Consider the following 14367-nt stretch of genomic DNA (forward strand, 5'->3'; position numbering starts at 1 on the left):
TCTCGTGCCTCAGCCTCCCAAGTAGCTGGGACCACAGGCGCCCGCCACAACGCCTGGCTATTTTTTGGTTGTAGCCATTATTGTTGTTTGGCGGGCCCGGGCTGGATTCAAACCCGCCACCTTAGGTGTATGTGGCTGGCGCCTTAGCCGCTTGAGCCACCATTAACTTTTAACAAGCTCTCATAACCTACTTTGCAGGGTGAAGATATTGGCTCTCTTGCCCCACCTCTCATATATCCATCTCAAAGGATCATGAGAGGTGGAAAAAGGGTAGAGGAGTAAAGGATTCTTTTAAAGAAGGAGGAATGTTGAGCCTGCCTTCCTGTCTGCTTGGAGGCAGATGGTCCCTTAAAGGACATTCCATGAAAATAGAAAAACAGATAAAAACATCAGCATCAGGCTTGGTCTGAACCAGTCCATATATATCTAATCCATGGAGAAAGATTTGAGAAAGGGAATGTTGATTAACTGGGGATTGATTTGGAGTTCTTTACCATTCTGTCCTAGTAGAGATGAGTCCAATAAGTCCTTTATTTATTTTTTATTTTATTATTTATTTATTTTTTGAGACAGTCTCAAGCTGTCACCCTGCGTAGAGTGTCATGGCATCATAGCTCACAGCAACCTCCAACTCTTGGGCTCAAACAATCCTCTTGCCTTAGTTTTTCTTTTCTTTTCTTTTTTTTTTTTCTTTTTGAGACAGTCTCATCATGTTACCCTCAGCAGAGTGCCATGGTGTCATGGCTCACAGGGACCTCAAACTCTTGGACTTAAGCAATTCTCTTGCCTCAGCTCCCAAGTAGCTGGTACTACAGGCACCCACCAAAACACCTGAATATTTTTTTGTTGCAGTTGTCATTGTTGTTTAGCTGGCCTGGGCCAGGTTCGAACCTGCCAGCCTCAGTGTATGTGGCTGGTGCTATAACCACTGTGCTGTGGGCGCCAAGCCAAGTTTTTATTTATTTATTTTAGAGACAGAGTCTCACTTAGTCTCATCCTAGGTAGAGTGCCATGGTGTCACAGCTTACAGCAACCTCCAGCTCTTGAGCTTAGGTGATTCTCTTGCCTCAGCCTCCCGAGTAGCTGGGATTACAGGCACCCGTCACAACACCTAGCTATTTTTTTGTTGCAGTTTGGCTGGGGTTGGGTTTGAACCCACCACCCTCGATATATGGGGTCGGCGCCTTACTCATTGGGCCACAGGTGCCACCTGAGCCAAGTTTTTCTATTTTTAGGAGAGATAGGGGTCTCACACATTGCTCAGGCTGTTTTCGAGCTCCTGAGCTTAAGCAATCCACCTGCCTCAGCCTGCCAGAGTGGGAGGATTACAGGCGTGAGCCACCTCACAGGCCCTATTTATTTTTCTGTGAGACCGTCTCACTTTGTTACACCTGGTAGAGTGCTGTGGTGTTATAACTCACAGTAACCTCAGACTCCTGGGCTCAAGTGATTCTCTTGCCTTAGCCTCTTGAGTAGCTGGGATTACAGGTGCTTGCTACAACACCTGGCTATTTTTAGAGATGGGGTCTCACTTTTGCTCAGGCTGATCTTGAACTAAGCTCAGCTCAGGTGTTCTGCCCGCCTCGGCCTTCCAGAGTGCTGGGATTACGGGCGTAAGCCACTGTGTCCAGCCCCCTAATAAGTCCTTTAATAGAGGCTGGTAGAAGGTTATTTGCCTACAATCTTTTGAGGTGATGAGAAGTGAGAAGCCAGTGTTAAGTGGTAGTATCCCCTCCCCACAGAGTGCTCTGCAGACATGTATTTAACTGCTCAGTCATACACACGTGTGTGTACACCTTGTCTGTCTTCTCCAGCTGCTGCTCTGCCCTGACCTGTAATAACCCTTCATGCTTAGACAGGATTCCCTACTTTGCTGGAGGCGAGCTGCTAGGGTGGGGCAGGAGAGGCCTCTTCTATTTCCCCTCCAGTCTGTCTGGAAAGAGAGTTTAGGCTCCAGGTTGAAGCATGGCGCCTCAGTTGTTTGATTATCCTTGAAGGCCAAAGGAACCATTTGACATTAAAGGTTTGAATTCTCTTATGTCATTTATTTTCTTATTTCTCTGACTTACAAGGGGAAGGGTGGTGAACCCAGGACTCATTCCTCCTTTTTCTTTTGTAGTCCTTTCATTTTCTTTTTCTTTCTTTTTTTTTTTTTTTTTTAGAGACAGAGTCTCACTTTGTCGCCTTTGGTAGAGTGCCATGGTGTCACAGTTCACAGCAACCTCCAACTCCTGGGCTTAGGCGATTCTCTTGCCTCAGCCTCCTGAGTAGCTGGGACTACAGGTGCCTGCCATAAAGCCTGGCTATTTTTTGTTGCAATTTGGCTGGGGCCAGGTTCGAACCTGCAACCCTTGGTATATGGGGCCAGCACCCTACCACTGAGCCGCAGGCGCCGCCCAGTCCTTTTACTTTCTTTAGAATGGCTACCCTTGAAGATATATTTTCTTTGCATTCAAAAATGATTAAATTGATATTAAAGACCATATCTGGATTTAGGTTTTGGAGAATTTCTTTCTGTTGTATAAGTTGTCAAAACAATCTAACCTTATTCCTTTGAATACCTCCTTTTCTCCATGACTTGCTTCAGATCCAAGCTCTCCCCAAGTCCCTGAGAGGCCAACAGGGAGGCCCAGCTCCAGTCTGGTAGTTTCTAGTGGCAGAGCTGCTTATATCAGAGATGAGTCTGGCTTTCTTGCATCTCTTGCCATTGTCTGGTTCCTTCAGGAATATTGGCTGCTAGATGGGGAAGTCTGTTTAGTGGTGAAATCCTCTGAATACTGTAATGTGGGGTTCTCAGCTGAGCCCTGGAGTTCCTCTTTTGTCTGTGGGATGGACAACAGAAGTGAGAATATCCTTACCTGACTTCCTTGTGCCAGTAATAATCCCAATTGTAATTAACTGAACTAGGCATCTGCTAAATTTCCTAATAAAGTTTTGAGATGTTGTGGGTAGGAGAATGTCTGAACTTTATTTCCTTTGAAAGTTTTTAAAAGTGGATTTTCAGAAACTTTTAGTGACTTGGAAGTTTCTGGATTAGAGGAAAAGTGAAAGATGTGCCAAGCATACAGAGATTGAGAAAAAGAGTTGGTTGTATAGTATGATTAAGACTATCATGTGAGTCTTTAAGCAGACATAAAAGGTAGTGGTTCCAGCTGAATTACAGTGATCCTCTGATGAGAGTGCCCTACCAAGGTGTGGTAGGCAATGATTAAAGCTTCCTTATTATTATTCCTGTGCAACCCATAGTTGTGAGCAGAGACAGATCACATAGGTGGCCATGCTGGTTCTACTGCTTAGAGGATATGGCCTAATCTGGGAAACAGCAGAGGGAAAGAGTTGCCACCTTTCTAATACCAAGCTCAAGCTGCATTCAGGGATATTCAGGGATGAACTTACTTGACACAGTTGGGAGAAAGCAACTGAGGTCACTTTTTTTGGTGATCTGTGAAAACAGAAGAGTTCCCCATCCGACTTTCTGCAAAACTTGGTGGTGACTGCTGAGAGGCAGGGAGATGGCTATATGATATTGGCAGATCAAAGTAACCTTGACTCTTTGACATTTCAGAGGTGTGAGAAGAGGTACTGGAAGGGTGGTAGAAAATGGCCTCCTAGAGTGACTAGAGAATCTATAGGCCTCCTTCTTTCACCTACCCACAGTATATGCACCCAGGGTCACCAAGGTCAAAGGATTACCTGCATTCTTCTTCACACCTTTTGATCATTTTTGCTCAAATTTGGTGAAGGTTATAGAAAAGGTTATGACAGGCATTTAAAGAGAGACAGGAAGAGCAAGAGGATAGAAAAGTATTTGAAGAGTTAGGGATAAGGGAGTAAGACTGAACTGCTCCCTAGTCTACCTGAAGAGCTTGTAAACCTATATATCATAACACATATAAAGCAACATTGCGTATAAATAAACTAAGAATAGAGGCTAAGCTGAGTAGTGCAGAAGAGATCAAAAGAAATGTAGTAACAAGATGTAGAGGTAGTCAGGGAAGCTTCCTGGGAGATGACTTTTCATCTTATTTTGAAGGAGTCCAGGAAGACAAAAAGAGGTGCCTGGGAAGGTTTCATGGTTAAGGGAAGACCTGAGGATAGCACCACTAACCAGTGTGTGTATGTATCTCCTTTTTTGTTCCTTTCTTCCTCCTTCCTCCTGTAGCTTGGAAGCTTGAAATCTGGCTGTGGCCATGGGAGACACAGTAGTGGAGCCTACCCCCTTGAAGCCAACTTCTGAGTCCACTCCTGGCCCAGCAGGGAGTAACGGGGGCTCTTTGCTAAGTGTCATCACGGAGGGGGTCGGGGAACTATCAGTGATTGACCCTGAGGTAGCCCAGAAGGCTTGCCAGGAGGTGCTGGAGAAAGTCAAGCTTTTGCATGGAGGCGTAGCCATCTCTAGCAGAAACTCCCCACTGGAGTTGGTCAATGGGGATGGTGTGGACAATGAGATCCGTTGCCTAGATGATCCACCTTCTCGGATCAGGGAGGAGGAAGACGAGATGGGAGCCACTGTGGCCGTAGGCACAGCCAAAGGAGCAAGAAGGCAGCGGCAGAATAACTCAGCTAAACAGTCATGGCTATTGAGGCTGTTTGAATCAAAACTATTTGACATCTCCATGGCCATGTCATACCTGTATAACTCTAAGGAGCCTGGAGTGCAAGCCTACATCGGCAACCGGCTTTTCTGCTTTCGCAATGAAGATGTGGACTTCTATCTGCCCCAGCTGCTTAACATGTATATCCACATGGATGAGGATGTGGGTGATGCCATTAAGCCCTACATAGTCCACCGCTGCCGCCAGAGCATTAACTTTTCTCTCCAGTGTGCCCTGTTGCTTGGGGCCTACTCTTCAGACATGCACATTTCCACTCAACGACACTCCCGTGGGACCAAGCTGCGGAAGCTGATCCTCTCAGATGAGTTAAAGCCAGCCCACCGAAAGAGGGAGCTGCCTTCCTTGAGCCCAGCCCCTGACACAGGACTGTCTCCCTCTAAAAGGACTCACCAGCGGTCTAAGTCAGATGCCACCGCCAGCATAAGTCTCAGCAGCAACCTGAAACGAACAGCCAGCAACCCTAAAGTGGAGAATGAGGATGAGGTAAAATTCTGGGGAGGGACAGAGAGGCAGGTAGCAGAGGGCCACACAGAGACAGGATGTCTTTATTATAGAGTTACTCTGTCCTTTCTGTCCTTCCCTCTGTTTCATTTCACTGATAAAAGCATGGAATGTTAGAATGGAAAAACACCTTAGAATTCATGTATTCCAACTGCCTCATTTTACAGAGGAAGCACTCAGAGCCAGAGATAAAGTGACTTGCCTCCAGTCATATGGCAGGGCTGATTTGCCCGCCTCTATTCAAAGTCATTTTTATTAAACCACTGCCATTCCATTAACTGCCTATTTAGAATTGTGCAGAGTTCTCCTCCCCTTGCCCCCGCATTTGAGACCCGGGATAGCTACCAGAGCCTTCGGAACAACTACCTTGGGAAAGGAGAAGGGGCTGCCATCTTTGTGCATGCTGGGGCAGGGGACATTAGAACATCAGCTTCATTCTCTGGCACTGTTCCTCATAGTCCTGCTCCCCTACCCCCTAGAGGTCTTGCCTTTTGTTGATCTAAGGGTAAAGTTCATTCATCCCTGAAGTATCCGCATAATGCCCTCTTGCCTGCGTGCCTTTGCAGGAAAGATTGCCTTGATGATTATTTCTCCCATATCATTTGGAAGAAGCACAAAGGGAAGAGAGAAGCAGTCTTAGTACGAAGCAAATCTAGTGCCTAGTCAAGGACCTGGAGGCTGGGAAGAAGAGGAAGCTACAGCAGCAGTTGGGGATATCCATTTAGGAAATAGCAGGGAGGAGACAAGCACATCAGTAGGTTATATCCCCCAGCCCCACTGCTCCCCATCTGGACAGATAGCTGGAAAAGTTCCCCAGTGTGCAACCAAGTGTTGGTGACCTGGTGTCCCAACCAGACAATAATGCCCCAGCCCTCCCCTCTGACTCACCACTGGCCGGGCTCCCATCCTGGCTGCCAGCCCAGCCTAGAAGAGAAGGGAGAAAAAAATGAGGAATTTACACTTGTTGGAAAATGTGTATTAGCTGTGGTCCTGGCCTCCTCTTCTTTGGGGGCCCATAATTCACCCACATTTTTGATACAACAAAACTTCTTTTAAAGTAGAGGGAGGTCACAGTGAGTAGGGAAGGGAAAAGGCAGAAGGGAGAGAAGACTACAGAACTGGGAGCTGGCTCTCTCTGGAAATTTGGTGTTCTGTTAAAGGATAGTTTATTAAATGTAAAACTAAAAGTACTAACATTTATTGAGTACTTACTGTGTGTCAGGCATCATGCCAGGTACTTTACATTTAATCCCCACAACAACCCTAAGAGGTGTATTTTACCAGTGGGGAAACTGAGACTTAGGAGAGATTAGACGATTTGTCCCAGTCCACAGCTGGTGCTTGTAATCATTCAGCTGAGCTGCTTTGGTGATGTCTCAACATCTACTTCCTCCAGTTCCCAACTTTCAAAGGCTACTTGGGGAAGAAAAGTCCAGGCTGTGACCATCTGAGCTTCCATATCCATGCACAGGCAAAGCCCAGGTTCTTAGAACTGGAATAGATCATTTTCACTTCTGGTTGAGTTTAGCAGGGAAGCCCAGGCTCATAAAGGGTGGTTGTTGCAGATCAAGAAGAGTCTTTCAGAGTCTGGCATGACTGAGGCCATGAAGAATTTGAGAGGTGTCTTGTCTTGGGGTCAAACCCCAAGATGAGTGTGAGCATTTGAGTGTAAGCAGGTGGGAGTGAGCTCCTTGGTCCCTCTTGTCAGGCTTGGCTTTTCTCTGTACCTGTTTTACAAACATCTTAGGACCAGAAAAGTTGAGGCTTCAAGGGCTTTCTTTATTTTACGCAGAGCCTTGCTCTCTCTTCTTCACATCTACCTCCTCCTCCCACCAGCACTGAGTCAGGAGTTCTGTGAATGCTTATATCATCTAGGGTGAGTTCTCTAGCTGCCATTCTCCTCAACCTGACTCCATATCTTATGTCATTAGATCCAGGAAAGGAAGGAGATACTGCATCCTTAGGCACTTTTAGGTTATCCGATGCTAGTAGAGACACCTGAATCCACTGTGGCTCCTCAAAATATGGGAGAGCAAGGATGAGGGAGAGAAGTGATAGACTATCAGTAGGTTTCTAAGCATTGGAAGTCTTTAACACAGGGATCTCTCCCAACCCCTTTGGCGTTTTGAAGATATGGCTATCAAGGCCTTTGTCCTCCAAATACCAAGGAAATTGGTTTTCTTTCTATTCCTGCCTGTCCCCTGTGGTGCAACATTTATTCACTCAGCAAAGTTATTAACCTCATACAGTGAGCACAGCTGTGTGTTCCAGGTAATGGAGGATGGAAGATGAAATGCCATCATTCTCTCTAGAAACTTTTAAGGTAAATGAAAACCCCCATTTCTAGGGAGCTGTTTATAACTGTGACTCTCTTAAAAAGTTATTGGCTGCCGGCTCAGCGCCTATAGCTCAACTGGCTAAGGCGCCAGCCACCTACACCTAAGGTGGCGGGTTCAAATCCCCAGCCCAGACCCGCCAAACAACAATGATGGCTGCAACCAAAAAATAGCCGGGTGTTGTGGCGGACACCTGTGGTCCCAGCTACTTGGGAGGCGGAGGCAGGAGACTCGCTTGAGCCCAGGAGTTGGAGGTTGCTGTGAGCTGTAATGCCACGGCACTCTACCCAGGGGGACAGCTTGAGGCTCTGTCTCAAAAAAAAAAAAAAAAAAGTTATTGGCTGCCATAAGCAGGAAGTACACTTTACTAAAATGAGGCATATGCCAGGCTTGGTGGCTCACACCTATAATCCCAGCACTTGGGAGGCCAAGGTGGGTGGATTGACTGAGCTCACAGGTTCGAGACCAGCCTGAGCCAGGGCGATACCTCATGTCCAAAAAAAAAAATAGCCAGGTATTGTGGCGGGCGCCTACAACTACTTGAGAGGCTAAGGCAAGAGAAATGCTTAAGCCCAGGAGTTTGAGATTGCTGTGAGCTATGATGCTACAGCACTCTACCGGGGTGACAAAGTGAGACTTTGTCTCAAAAAATAAAAAATAATGGGCGGCGCCTATGGCTCAAAGGGGTAGGGTGCCTGTCCCATATGCTGGAGGTAGCGGGTTCAAACCCAGCCCTGGCCAAAAACTGCAAAAAAAAATAAGAAATAAAAAATTAAAAATAAAATTAATTAAAAATAAAATTAAAAAAAATAAAAAATTAACTGCAAATAAAAAATAATAATAAATAAGATAAATTAATAAAATCATACACATAATTTTCTAGGCCTAAGCAGAGATACTATAGAAGGCGAACCTCTAGGAGGGGCCCTGACACTCTTCTCCCAATCTATTGCCTTTTGGGTTCTGAGTTTAATCCCTATATTTCTACCACTGGTAGAAGAGCACCCTCAGAGTATGAGGTGAGGACTTAAGAGGAAGAGGACCAGGGGCTGCTTACACAGTTCTCCTCCTGCCTGGGATCTCCCTGCAGAGCCCTCTTCTACCCAGATCTCACCGAGGGTTCTATTTCTTTCTATGAGGAATCATTTACACACACAGCCCCCATCTCAGAGGGCTCTAGTACTGATTTCTCCCATCTCCCACCATTGTCCTGTGAAGTGTGCCTTTTCAAAGCAATTTTATCAGCCTGGCCAGGGAGTGCTGAACTCTGCTCAGGCAGTTTTTCCCATTTGTAACCAAATGATAAATATTTGCACATAGAGTGAGGGTGCAGAAAGTAGAGAGTGAATTTAGGTACTACCTTGTCCCCACACCCTGCCCCATGTAATGACACTCTCAGTGGATCAGCTTTGTCTTTTTAGGATGGCAACCTTTGTACAGAGATAATCAGCTGTGTGTCACTGAAGCCCAAGTGGGCCTTCCAGCCTCATGTGGTGTGATGTCAGCTTCTTGGCCTTGGCTGTACTTCTTGGAGCTGACTCAGTGAGTGACTCTAGCCCAGGGAGTAGGAGGAGAGGAGCAGGTCATGATGTACTGCTCTTCCTCCAAGGCTGTTAGTGAGTCAGATGGGACCTGTGTGAGAGAGAATTAGCAAAAGCATTGCCTCATGGAGCCCTGGTCCTGCTGTTCCTTTCCCAACCAGCTCATGGGTAAAAATTGAACCACTAAGTCAAAATATACTCTGGCATCCTTTCTGCCTTAATTCTCCATCCCACTTCTTCCTAGGATGGAATAGTTGCCTTAGGGGAGTGTTACCCAGTGTGGCTTCTCAAAGCACTCTTCTCCCTGTGTTCCTTAAGGAAGGATCTGCCTGTAGAACCATGGAATTGAATAAGTGGACATTTGAAATACTGGTTCCTGAGTATAAGAGGCTGCCTTCCTGCCCTGGGAGCTCTCACAACTGTCTCTGAAGTCCAGGCCCCCAAATCCTGCTTGTGTGTGCACACATGCTGCCCTTGCTCCCTGCCATGGTAGATACTGCTGGGAAATAATCACCTGCGCATGAGCCCTGCTGCAGAGCTACATAAATTTGACCACAGTCTCTTTCCTCTGTCTTGCGCAGACACCGGAAAGACACAGGAATGGGGTGATATTTAGATAAATCCTCTGGCCTGCGACAGCTGCTGTCCAGCTAGTCACTGTTCTCAGATGGATTTAGCTAGGATCCAAATTTATGTCAAAAAATTGTAATATATTGATGATTTTGCCTGTGCACTTCAGCCTGGGTGACAGAGCAAGACCTTATCTCCAGAAAAAAAAATTGTAGTATAGAATGGCCATAAAGTTTCAGTGCAATTTAAAATAGTTTAACATAGTAAACAGCACACAAACTTTACGTTCACCCTATATGTTAAGTGTCATGTGGCATAGCCTGATAGGAAGCCTAAGGGGAGTTGATAGATATGAGATTGATTTCTCCTTTATTCCTATCAGCATCCAGCCCAGAGATTGCAGGTTCATAGATCTGGGATGCCCTTTGTCACACAGGTTCAAGGTTGAGATGGGCACAGTGAGGCTGATAAGAGAAGAAGTACACCTGCTACTGAGAGTACCAAGAAGCTGTAGGAACATGGGGTTTCTAATATGGGGATTATGCAGCTTGTTAAATTCAGTCCCTTTGTGGTGGTCCTCATGTAAGAGGATCTAGTTGAGAATGTGGGTGAGTGAAGAGAAAGCAGGGAAGCTTGGCAGTGCGGAGCTACTGCCCAGCGGACCCAGCCTTAGGGTTTTATCCTAGAAGGAAGATTCATTCAAGTGATATTAGAAGGGAATTAAAGTGAGAGGCAGAGTATTTTGTCTCTTCAACCCTTCTAATCTCGAGGTCTGAGCTGGCCTTCCACCATCTCCCACAAGTGTCTAGCAAGTGGCATTTCTGGGTTGACTTTCTTATATTAAAGCAGAAAGGTAGAGCTTCGCAAGATAAGCAGTTATGATCTAAATTGGAGCTAAATTCTTTGCCTTTCTCTCTCTCCCCTCCCTCCCTGCTCCCTTCTCCTCCCCTTGCCCTCTGGCCCTTTCCCAGGAGCTCTCCTCCAGCACCGAGAGTATTGATAATTCATTCAGTTCCGTAAGTGGGGCCAGGCTGGGGCTGGGTGGCAGGCTCCCCCTATGGCTGCATTTCCTCTCCGTCCCCAGATCTTCTGAGCCCCGCAAGCCAAGGCTGAAGTTAAAAGGCCTCTTTTTCTCCCTGGGAGATCAGCTCTTCCCTCCCAGGCTTCCCAGATCTGAAGGAGTCCCCTGACTTCCTCCATTCCCTGCTCAGTACTTAGGGATACTTAGACAGTTGGGATGCAGTGCTACTACTCAGCCCTCAGCTCCTGGGTCTCTGGAGCATGCAGCTGGGAGAGAGGTAGAGTTCACTCCTGAATTGGAGCCAAGAACTGCCTGGCAGAAACCCCCAGGATCCTGTTTCTCCCACCCAAGACTCTTTCCTTATGGCTTCTGCCATCAGATTATCCAGTATTTATTTAGAGTCTTCTAAATGATAGGCCCTGTACTGGTGAGCTGACTCCAAAAGCAAACAGGACTTCCTCTGCCTGAAGGGAAGTTTTGCCTCCCCACAACTGGTTTTCTTTTTTAACTTCAACCTCATTGTTTCCAGGTGTGAGTTCTCCCCTTTTCCTAGGTCACTGCCCAGGATGTTCCTTAATCCCCCATCCTCCTTCCTTGTTCCCTCTGGACTAACTTCTGACCCTCTGTCCCACAGAGTTTAGGCCCTTGTTGCTGGGTAAAGACGTGAGAGGAAATGCAGGACACTCTGGGAGTTTGGATGACTTTTTACATTTTATTTTTGATTTATCTATCTAATAAGTTTCCTATGTTCCGTGCTAATCCTCTTTCAATCATGATTCCTATCTCCTCCTGTGTCACAAGGGCCTCTTCCTTGAGGCCTGGGATCACATTTCCAGCATACTCAATTAACCTAGGGGCCCCTAGGCCAAATGATAATTTGAGGATGAAAAGGAATTTTGTCTTTTCTAATCTGAAATGAATAGGAATTGGTTGGGGTGGATGGTCCTTGAGACAGTGACCATTTGCCACCTGAGTAGATGGATTGCAGCGGTTCTCAAACTGTGGGTTGCGACCCCTTTGTAACAATGAAAATACATCCCAGTGTTAAGAAGGTTGAGAACCCCTGGATTAGGGAATCAAGATGAAGGAAGAAGTGAGTCTTCAAATTTCCTTTTCTTTCTCTTTTTCTATTAGGCCCTCAGGTTAGTTCCAAGGACCTTAGAAGTGCCCAATTCTATTGTTTTCCTTTATCTGTTTTCAGCCCTGTCCCCTGACACATTCCTGCCTGATTTAGATAGCCCTATGTCATTACTGGTGTGGCACCTCAAGCTACCTTACATGGGCTAGAGGCTGAGAGATGAGCTTTTCCTTTGAAACCTGGTTCTGTTGCACAAGAAGAGGCGGACCTTGGCTCAGCACTGTAGCACAGTGGTTCATGCACCAGGCACATGCACTAAGGCTGGTGGGTTCGAACCCAGCCCCAGCCAGCTAAACAACAAAAAAATGACAACTGCAACAACAACAACAAAAATAGTCTGGCATTGTGGCGGGTGCCTGTAGTCCCAGCTACTTAGGAGGCTGAGGCAAGAGAATCGCTTAAGCCCAAGAGTTTGAAGTTGCTGTGAGCTGTGACACCACCGCACTATACCAAGGGCGACATAAATTCTGTTAAAAAAAGAGAGAGAGGTACCTAGTACTGCCTGGTTTTGTTTTGTTTTGTTTTTTGAGACAGAGCCTCAAGCTGTCCCCTTGGGTAGAGTGCCATGGCATCACGCTCACAGCAACCTCCAATTCCTGGGCTCAAGCGAGTCTCCTGCCTCAGCCTCCCAAGTAGCTGGGACTACAGGCGCCCGCCACAACACCTGGCCATTTTTTGGTTGCAGCCATTATTGTTTGGCAGGCCCGGGCTGGGGATTCGAACCCACCACCTTAGGTGTATGTGGCTGGCGCCTTAGCCGCTTGAGCCACAGGCGCCGAGCCATACTGCCTGGTTTTTAAAAGAAGCTCTTTTGTTTGTGATGGGAGGAAGTGAGGGTAGAAATTTTCAATCAGGAAACTAAGCAAGGCACACACACAGAAATGGGGAGAAAAGCCTAATGAGTGAAATGCTTCTATAAAAGAAGGAGATAACTGTTTTTATCTAGCAGAAGAGACACAGATGGAGAGTTGAGGGGAGGGAAGGGCTATCTGGATAAAATGCCCCTTATAATAACAGGACCCAACTGTGAAAAGAGCTCTTCTCAGGTCTAGCCAAGTCTGTCTTTCTCCCCACCCCCGCCCTACTCCCCAGACTGATTTTGCCCTTTCTGGGGATGACTAAAGTGCTCAGCATGAGGAGCCAAACTCAGAGCAGGGACCTAATACGGGAGCCTAGTTGCTGAGAGGTAGGAGAGGAGGACCCAAGGAGGAATCACTAGAAGAGACAGGCCTTCAGGACTATCATCAGCGTCTAAAAAAGGAGCTTTCACTTTTTTCACCCACTTACCACTACCTCTCTCCCTCCATCTGCCTTTTTTCTTCTTGATTGTTTTCTCATTAGTACAAAGTCTGCTCATCCTCATCCCATCCCTGCATGTGAATCTTCTTGTAAGAGACTATGGGATTGATGGGAATACCATGGAAGCAACAGAAATAATTAAGTCAAGAGCACCTCCTTCTTTGGGAGGGGGACTGTTAACTTGGAGCTCCCATCCCCAGCCTTGTGGGCATTGGCAGAGCCCCATGGCAGAGATCCAGATGAGCAGAGGGATATCCCTGTTCTTGAGATGGCTCAAAACTTCAATTGTAAACAGTGATGCTCTCTGGGGCCCTCCAGATGTCCCTCTGCCTATTCTGAAGCCTTGGGATAGTCCTTAAGGAACTCAAGTCCAGAGGAAGAGGGATATGTTCCATTTAACCTGCACTCATGGTCCCCCCCTTCCCCTCAAGAAATAGCCTGTGGGGTGGCACCTGTGGCTCAAAGGAGTAGGCCCCATATACCAGAGGTGGTGGGTTCAAACCCAGCCCTGGCAAAAAAAAAAGAAATAGCCTGTGGAGAAGGAATGTGCTGGCTGTTCTCAATTCACACTGCCAGGGATGGGTTGGGGACTCCTCCTGGGGCCAAAAGGTAGCTTCTTTCCTGTAGTTCTCCAGACACTGATGCCCTTGGCCTTATTGGCCAAGAGTGATTAAGTGGGTGGACCACTTTTTTCTATGGTTTCTTCACTATCTTTTGTTTTATCCTAATCCTCTGTAGCCTGTTCGACTGGCTCCTGAGCGAGAATTCATCAAATCCCTGATGGCGATTGGCAAGCGGCTGGCCACGCTCCCCACCAAAGAGCAGAAAACACAGCGGCTGATCTCGGAGCTTTCTTTGCTCAACCATAAGCTCCCTGCCCGAGTTTGGCTTCCTACTGCTGGCTTTGACCACCACGTGGTTCGTGTACCTCACACACAGGCTGTTGTCCTCAACTCCAAAGACAAGGTAGGTGGGCTGTCGCCCAAACCGTACCTCTAACATGACTCTGCTCCCATGATTGTCCAGGGTTTGTGTGTATGCCCAGGGATGTCCTCACAAAGTCCTAGACTCTCTTCACAGTTCATGATGAGAGTGTCAACCATGACTATATCTCAGTGTCATTGTCACTTTGAGAGCCCTGGTGTCCCCCTTCTTGGGCTTTTGAGGGAGTGGTATAGAGATGGGTTTTAACTGTGGTACCTAGGCTGGCCTCAAAACTCCTGGATTCAAGTGATCCCTTCTGAGAAGCTGCGAGTATAGGCGTGGGCCACTGCACCCAGCATGGGCTTTGTTTTTCTGAACTGACACCAAAGAAGCCTAGTCTTTTCAGCTTGCCTCTTGCTGT

The 14367-nt window shown here is 46.9% G+C and overlaps 1 protein-coding gene across 1 annotated transcript in view; it reads left to right on the forward strand.

Moving 5' to 3' along the window:
• Window positions 1-14367, forward strand: part of PI4KB (phosphatidylinositol 4-kinase beta) — a 38165-nt gene that overhangs the window by 4169 nt on the left and 19629 nt on the right. Inside the window, exons 2-3 of the mRNA XM_012811737.2 lie at window positions 4163-5099; window positions 13761-13988. Coding sequence (XP_012667191.1) covers window positions 4191-5099; window positions 13761-13988 — 1137 coding nt within the window. The 5' untranslated portion in view covers window positions 4163-4190. The remainder of the gene's footprint in view (window positions 1-4162; window positions 5100-13760; window positions 13989-14367) is intronic.

The sequence above is a fragment of the Otolemur garnettii genome, unplaced genomic scaffold (genome assembly GCF_000181295.1).
Source record: "Otolemur garnettii isolate 467f Iridium unplaced genomic scaffold, OtoGar3 scaffold00174, whole genome shotgun sequence".
Lineage (NCBI taxonomy): Eukaryota > Metazoa > Chordata > Mammalia > Primates > Galagidae > Otolemur > Otolemur garnettii.